The 7,861-nt window shown below is 47.0% G+C and overlaps 2 protein-coding genes and 1 long non-coding RNA gene across 3 annotated transcripts in view; 1 reads left to right on the forward strand and 2 right to left on the reverse strand.

Annotated features, from left to right (window-relative positions):
• The window catches only part of LOC119284657, a 4,643-nt gene extending 4,423 nt beyond the window's left edge, over positions 1–220 (reverse strand). The window contains exon 1 of the long non-coding RNA XR_005139147.1: positions 3–220. This is a non-coding gene — a long non-coding RNA (uncharacterized LOC119284657). The remainder of the gene's footprint in view (positions 1–2) is intronic.
• Positions 221–478: 258 nt separating this feature from the next.
• On the forward strand, positions 479–4,025 carry LOC119284658 (myosin-binding protein 3-like). Its single transcript, XM_037563808.1, has 3 exons — positions 479–751; positions 855–1,919; positions 2,000–4,025. Exons 2-3 carry the CDS (start codon positions 1,172–1,174, stop codon positions 3,679–3,681), a joined length of 2,430 nt encoding a protein of 809 aa, XP_037419705.1. The 5' UTR covers positions 479–751; positions 855–1,171; the 3' UTR covers positions 3,682–4,025.
• An 825-nt stretch (positions 4,026–4,850) lies between these two features.
• On the reverse strand, positions 4,851–7,854 carry LOC119284659 (2-dehydro-3-deoxygluconokinase-like; the record flags this gene model as incomplete). Its single annotated transcript, XM_037563809.1, has 5 exons — positions 4,851–5,468; positions 5,579–5,731; positions 6,406–6,697; positions 6,812–7,059; positions 7,528–7,854. Coding segments are annotated over 5 exons (1,410 nt in total), but the record flags the coding sequence as incomplete, so codon positions are not given.
• Between the last annotated feature and the right edge of the window lie 7 nt (positions 7,855–7,861).

Genomic DNA, 7,861 nt, shown 5'->3' on the forward strand with positions numbered 1-7,861 from the left:
ACCCGGTGGGAAATACAGCGCGGCAGAGGGAGGGGGCGGGGCAGCCAGACGCCGGACCACCACTGTACTGTATCGGGCGGCGAGGAGAGCTCCAAATCGCCATGACTGTCTCTCCCTCACTCTGTTCTACTAGTTGCGTCTGTGAAATGAGAAGGGGAAACGAGGAGGAGGGGAACGGGCCAACCCAACTATGCGGGCGATTGCGGGCGACAGCAAAGGAAGCGTATCGGGTCTCCAGGAAATTAAGCGGGCCTGATAAGAAAAAAAGGCAACAGTGGGACAAAAAAAACACGAATCACGGCACATAGATCGCACGGCTAAAAAAACGGATGAAAGCCAATTGAATTCAGCCGGATGAAAAATAGCAAAACCGTTTTTTTAAGTTCTTTTTATTATTCAGTACATATATAAATTTGCCGTCTTTTCTTGGCCATGGTAAGGTGAGGCTATGCGTAAATCTCTCACCCTCTCACCACATGCAAAGGTTAGAGAGAGAAATGCGGGGACAAACGGCGGGCGCGGGCACCCTGCTCCCTCTCTCCCCTCTCCAATCCTACGGAGAATGGGAGCGAGCCATTTTCCCTCCTGTTTACAACCAAGAACCAAAACTTCCTCCAAACCTCTTTGGGGATCTTTTCCCCGCATTTCTGGGCCTCCCGCCCGATCCCGCCATACGCCCCTCTCCCGCATCCGCCCGAGCTGTTGATCTGGAGAATCGCAGCTTCTTGATTTGAGATCCGCAGCAGCACCGGTATGTTCCGCTTCCCGATCACAATCTTGTTTGAATCTGCACGACATGCTGATGCTGTGCGTATGAGAACCCTGAATGGTAAATTGGTGCGATTTCTTTGCAGGATAGATTAGATCAAAAATCGAGGGTTCTTGCCACCAATCTGTATGTGCATTGGCGACTGGGGGAAAACCTGTTACTAGGCTGAGAGCATCGTGATTATTGCAGAAATTTGGCTCATCGGCAAAGTTTCGTTGGGAGAAAAGGTTCCATCTTACGGAACCTGATGTTGGCATGAGTAACCAAGGTTGCAGGACTGTTGTTTCCTCATTTACAATCTGGTGTGATCTGAGCATCTTTGTGCCGCACTAATGGGAGGTTCACAGGACAGGCCGGGCATTTGAGCAACCTACATGCAAATTGTCGGTGCCCTGATCTTTCATGGCTGCGAAAGCTCGTGCGAGGCCGCGAGACTCTTGGCGGCGATTCTGGCTGGTGCTGGGCCATGCCTTGAGCGAGTGCTTCCTCATCGTAATGCTGCTTGTGGTCGCCGTGGTGTCGTATACCGCGACGAGGTTTGCGCGCATCTGCAGGATCCGGTCACCGTGCATGCTGTGCTCAAGATTGGACAAGGTTCTGCATGGCAAGGCCTGGTTCTCTGAGGAGCTGATTTGTGCAGCACACAGGGTGGAAATCGCGCGTTTATCTTATTGCCAGATTCACAGTAAGCTCGCACATTCTGATGATCTATGTGGAAAGTGCTTGCTTTCATGTTCTGGACCAGTTGGTAAGCCAGGTAACCCAACAAACATGAGCATTAAGGAGAAGGCGGGGCACACACACCGATGTTCTTGTTGTTCAGAGCCATTCACGAAGAGAGACAACGCGCACAAGTTATTTGAGGAGGTGAATGGCAGGTCTCAGAATGATGGAATGAGCAAAGTGAAGGAGAGAAGCATGGCCACGGCAAGCGTTGGGCATTCTTCGGATGAGGATTTTGATCAATTGCCTCACGGAGGTTACAGAAAGCTAAATGCCTGTCATGACTCTCAATCAGAGATTCATGTCTCAGATGATGATGTTGGCGGCTATGCAAAGCCTTATGAAGCTAAACGTCGAACCAGAGATCTCGACGAGCACTCGAAGGCTGTGCCTGAGCAAATTCGTCAGGAGCTTCCGAAAGAGAAAAGTATGTATCGTCTTCCAAAATGCTATAATCCTTATCTAACCCAAACTATTTTCTGAGAATGTCAAATTTGTGAAATGTAGCTTTTCTGGTTGGTGTTGAGGAGGTCGGCGATTTAGAGGGTGTTTCACGAAGCCCTGACCAGGAAGCTGCAGAGGCTTTTGCTGCTTCTGCATCTAACGGGGCCCGCTCAACTACAAACCATTATATCAACCGCAACAGTAGCATGAAGAATGCTCCTGGTGGTAGAGGCAATCTTAGGTCTCCTCGATGGTCTGAAGTAATCTCCGCTAAGGAAACCAATTCAACAACACATGAAGAAGTGAAGACATTCATGTCCCAGTTGTCTTCTGTGCGAGGCCTCGATGGTCCTTGGAGTGAGGTGGCTGCTAGCCCCAGAATCAGCATACAGATTGATGAGTACAGTCAATCTGATGCCATTGATGGCAGACAGTTCCTTGATCTGGAACCATCTGATGTTCCAACTGAAGCTGAAGGTGAAATCTCCCCTGAGTCCCTGAAGAAGCAATGCGAGCTTAACAAGAAAAAACTAAGCATCCTTTATAAGGAGCTCGAGGCAGAACGGAGTGCTTCGTCTGTTGCAGCAAGTGAAGCGATGGCTATGATCAATAGGTTGCAAGTGGAAAAGGCTGCAATGCACATGGAGGCGCTGCAGTATCTCCGGATGATGGAAGAGCAGGCTGATCATGACCAAGAAGAAATTGGAAAGCTAAATGACTTGCTTACAGAAAGGGAGAAAGAAATGCTTGACCTGGAAGCTGAACTCGAAAGTTATGAGAGCAGGTTCCGCATCGAACCATTTGATCTCGGGAATTTTGACGCTGTTGATGGAGATATGGCACTCAGTGTCTTGGATAGCTCAGATTTTGTGAGGAATACCATCTTTGGTTTTGAAGATGAGAAGGCCAAAATTTTGGAATCCTTGAGCAGATTAGAGGAAACACTTGGCGTGCCTTACACAAATAGATTTGATTTGGGTGGCGCAAGTGACATCCTACAGAGTGGGTCACTGAGAGATCATCCAAGTGATGGGCCTGGCCAACATGTAGAGAACTCAGAATTGGAACGCCGGAGTTCACTATTGCCTCAGGAGCACATGAACGACGAATCACACTTGAACGATGACTCACTGAGAGATCATCCAAGTGATGGACCTGGCCAAGATCTAGAAAACTCAGAATTGGAATGTCAGAGTTCACTATTGCCTCAGGAACACATGAACGATGAATCACACTTGAAAGATGACTCAATGAGAGATCATCCAAGTGATGGGCCTGGCCAACATGTAGAAAACTCAGAATTGGAGTGTCGGAGTTCACTATTGCCTCAGGAAGACTTGAACGATGAATCACTGAGAGATCAGCCAAGTGATGGGCCTGGCCAATACGTACAAAACCCAGAACTGGAATGCCGAAGTTCACTGTTGCCGCAGGAAGACCTGAAAGATGAATCCGTCTCATTACAACGAAATGATGAAAATCAATCTGTTGAGAACCAAAAATATGTTGGCTCATGTTCGCGCTCAGATGATGATAAAATTAGTTCCGTGGAAAGCATTAAACAAGAAATTTCGCTCTTGAATAGTAGACTCATGGCACTTGAAGCAGATCAGAAGTTTCTCAAGCAGATATTGAGTTCTCTTAAATGTAGTAGTGATGGAGAACAATATGTGCAGGAGATAACTAGTCATTTGAGGGAGCTGCGAAGAATCGTTACCGAGCAGAGAGATAGGACAGCTCTATGAGCTCAAAATTATTCAGCATTCAGAAGGTAATAATAGGCCATAGTTGTAGCCCATCTGTTGGCAATGAGTTTGAGAACATGCTGTGGAAAAACAAAATATGTAGTATAGCTTATAGGATGTGTATCAGGATAGGTTGATGTTCAGGAGACCTTATGCATTGTATGAGGTCCAGCAAATGTATTGCAAATATCTTTTGAAATTATTAGCCTTAGGTTGATTCTTCCATCAAAGCGCCTCAGTCAATAATCTCACAGGACACATCTCACCAATTATCAGTGTAGTGTATGAACTTCCAGACATTCAGTCACTTGGTGATATATAATGTGATCCCTAGCATTACTCTACTCTCTTTTCTTGTAACCTACAGCAACAACTCGTTGAATCAGCGTGATCATTAGATCTTACACAGTTCCTCCATTGTGTGTCCTTAAGTAACCTCTGACCTTGTGTCATATCCAAATGGAACATATAGCACAAGTTACTGTTTTTTGGACTGGAAAGAAACAAGTAATTGTTCCAGCAGTGTCGAAATAACCGAAGGACTTGGTAGCGTCTCATGATGTTTATTGACATACTATTACATATTACAATGTGGAGATTCTTTTCCAGTCTCTATTTTCTTTGTCTGTCGACGTGTGTCGATCAGCGACAACACGCGAACTTCATGATGCCCAGTGCCTCCAGTTGGGAAGTACGGCAGTAATCTCTCTGTGGCCTTGCAAAACCTGGGATACGATGCATGCTTTTGTGTCGCGACGAGGCGACTGGGGAACAGGAGAAGGGGCATGGAATGTGACTAGGCTGGAGGAGAAGTGGAACATCCTTGGAGCAGAAAATAGCACGAGCGCTTCGAACTTGTTCCCCGGGTTGACAGCCACAGTGGAGCAGTCATGCTTCCACCAGGGCCTCGGATTTCAGTTTGCACTACATGTAGGGAAGATCGCCATCCTGGGAGCTGAGGTAATCACCCAGTTGAAGTTCATCTTGTTCCCCTCATCGAGTCGACAGCGCAGGCAGCACACACTGCATTTAGGGTTCGTCATCACTGTTTTGATAGTCAATCTCAGGATCTCAGTCCATGGTGTCATCGTAACTGAGACATAACCGTAGTTAGGGCAAAGATAGACGGCCACTGCACAGTTATCAATAGATCACACGAAGAAAGGGGGAAACTACCAAAATCACCTCTTTTTTTTTATCAAATCATCATATGGAAGATGACTTCGCACCACACTTGCCACTTGGTAAAATCACATTCTCGTCAACAAAAGGCTTTCAAAGAAGCCTGGGCTTCGAACTATCGTTCATCACCTGAGAGCAGCATGATGAACCAGTAAAAATAAAAAAGAATCTATACGGATTAAAAAAAATACAACAATCTACTACTCAGCATGGCATCAAGCCTGGACGGTGCTTCGCTCCGGTGCCACCTCTAGCATCGACAAAAGGTCGGAAACCACACCGCTAACAGGGACAACATTCACAAAGCGCTCACTGGAACCATTGACTGGCGTCTTGGACAGGACTGAAACTTCAGGACAGACTGAGCATCCTTCAACCAACTCAGTCCATGTTTTTCCTTCCTCGTTGAGATCGGATTCTCTCAAGAGATTCAGTACTTTATCTAGGTGAGCGACATTCCTGCCTGCTCCACATCCAGTGGCGGTCGCAGCACCGACTGCATTTGCTAGTACTAGTGTGCTAATCGCCGACAAGCCGTGGAGGAACCCGAAAGCTATAGCAGCAGTGAAGCTATCTCCGCATCCAACCGTGTCCACAACGCGGATCTATGGAAATACAAAGCATGGTGAATACCAAAAATATGACAATTCAGGAAAAAATAACTTCCATTACTTGTGCCAAGAGTACAAAGATCCTTCGTCAGCACAGCAAGTACCTTAAAAGAAGGTGCACATGAAACAGCGCTTTCGGTGATCATGATTGATCCCTTAGAACCCATTTTGATGACAACCCATTTTGTCCGGATTCCTCTTCTTAGCAATTCTTGCCCTGCCTGAATTGGGTTTCCGATGTTGGTTAGGGACTCAGCCTGTCAAAGCAATAAACAGGAAGTGGTGAGAAATGAGGCGAGAAAATGCTAGAATAAGTACAGCACACTCAGGCACTGTCCTCTAAGCCAGGTTAAATTCAGCAAATAAAATTCTTCAGAAAAGCAGTTGATGTTTGCCAGTGGAGTATCTCTCAATCTTATTTCAGGATAAGTGTTTTGCATTTTATTTAATTATTGGAAAAGGCAAATATCCAGAGAAAAGTTCAATGTGCCAAATAGAAAATCGTTTTCGTTGGAAAGATAGGCACGACCCATATAGTACTGATCATTGACAGTTACACATGGAATCACATGTATGAAGACAATCTGGAAGAGTGAACGCAAAAAGGAATCTGGAACATATGCTGTTTGATTTGTTTTTACCAGAGAAGTCCATCAAGCAAATGAATGTGACTACAAGATATCTATTGCGCTGGATATATATGATCGCTCTTCTGTAAACAGAAGTAACACCAACTTTCAGGAAGGCATGCAAAGCTGCTTCAGTGATAAAGGTTTATGAAGGCAGCCAAATCAGCACAGAACTTGAATATAAAATGGGTGATAACTCGGATATAACCGTGTGCACAAGCAGCATACATAACCAAATAGTAAATCAGCCATAATCCTGCAAACCCATCCAACTTCAGGGCTTATAATATGGGTGAACTAACCTCATCTGCCGTCAAAAGGAGAACATCGCTGAGCCTCAGAGCGTGCTCAAGCGCTCTCTGTTCATCCAGGTTCCCATGTAAGAGAGACCTTCCACGAGGCCCAGGATCAAAGAATACTGATGTTCCCGCATCAATCGCACAATCAATAGCAGATGCGATCACATCAGGGGAAAATTCATCAAAAGCATATCCATTGCTAAACAATATTTTAGAGTGATGAATGGCTATCTTGGTTTCTGCTGGAAGTTTACGTATCCAACTGAAAGCTGGCTCTTTACTAAAGTCTGCACGGCTGAATTTGCAAAGAAGGAAAGACCAGTAAATATGAAGTAAAAAAACACGTAAATCATACGAGCAAGAATATTGCTAATCTATTTAATATAATAGGGGGTGCATGAGAACTGACCTGCAGAATCCATGCCTCTGGAATGGATCTACAAGAACCCAGCATAGAAGCGTCTCATAGGCATGTCGACATGCAGTAACATCAGCATTTTCAAGCATCCCGACAACACTAATTCCTTCTGCCTCGAGCACATCAAGAAGAAACTTTCCATAAACCTCCTCTCCAACATGCCCCAGTGTGGAGCAGCGAAGCCCCAGCCTAGCTGCAGCGAATGCCAAGTTGCAGTTCCCACCAGCCTCCCAATATTTCTGTTCAGTTGATAAAGACATAATCAGAACAGCTAAAACGAATGGATGTTGCATAATAAAACAACAACTACTGATGAATCATGAACCTCAGCAGTTCTGACACCTACAATTTTCATCGCACGCTCACATTTCCCATCACAATACAACAATAATCAGGCAAAGATAGTATGTGTACAGTTTTATATCTCAGTAAAAGCCCCCACTCCCCTCCATCCACACAGTTTACAGGCAGATATAATTAAGCAAGAAGGCTGTAAAATTTAGCGATGGCAGCATGAGCATACCCTAAATTGTAACGGAAGGTAAAGCCATGACAATTCTCGCCCGATAGCATTTCTAACGGCAAATCATAACGACTGATCAGCAGATGAGCCCTAGACTATTAAGTATCAACTACCGCGGAACAGTTAGGGGGCGAATACAGAGGATTCCCGCACCGCAACAAGCGAACGGGGGCTGGGGCTCGACCTGGTCGGGCGGCGAGGCGGCGAGGCCCTCCATGTAGGCCAGGCGCTCGTCGCGGTGCGCGGGCGGGAGGCAGGGCACGCTGAGCACGACGTCGACGCAGAGGTTGCCGAGCGTGGCGAGATCCGTCTGCTTCGCCTCCCCGCCCTCCTGCGGCGGGCGCCTCCTGGCCTCGTTGACCGCGCCGGAGACGGCGGCGGCGACGGCGGCGCGCGGCCGGACGCCCCCGCCGGCGACGCGGCGGCGGGGAGGGAGGTGCGGGAAGGGCTGCGGCGGGTGGCGCCGCGCGAGGGGGAGCGGGGCCCGGGAGGCGGTGGCGGGGTTTAGGGTTTGGAGG

This window comes from Triticum dicoccoides, chromosome 4A, assembly GCF_002162155.2.
Source record: "Triticum dicoccoides isolate Atlit2015 ecotype Zavitan chromosome 4A, WEW_v2.0, whole genome shotgun sequence".
Lineage (NCBI taxonomy): Eukaryota > Viridiplantae > Streptophyta > Magnoliopsida > Poales > Poaceae > Triticum > Triticum dicoccoides.

Bases quoted from the DNA above. Each gene is read 5' to 3' on its own strand.
- LOC119284658 (XM_037563808.1), top strand. From the start codon at position 1,172: ATGGCTGCGAAAGCTCGTGCGAGGCCGCGAGACTCTTGGCGGCGATTC. The intron at 1,920-1,999 runs GTATGTATCGTC...TGTGAAATGTAG, and splicing joins GGAGCTTCCGAAAGAGAAAA to CTTTTCTGGTTGGTGTTGAG.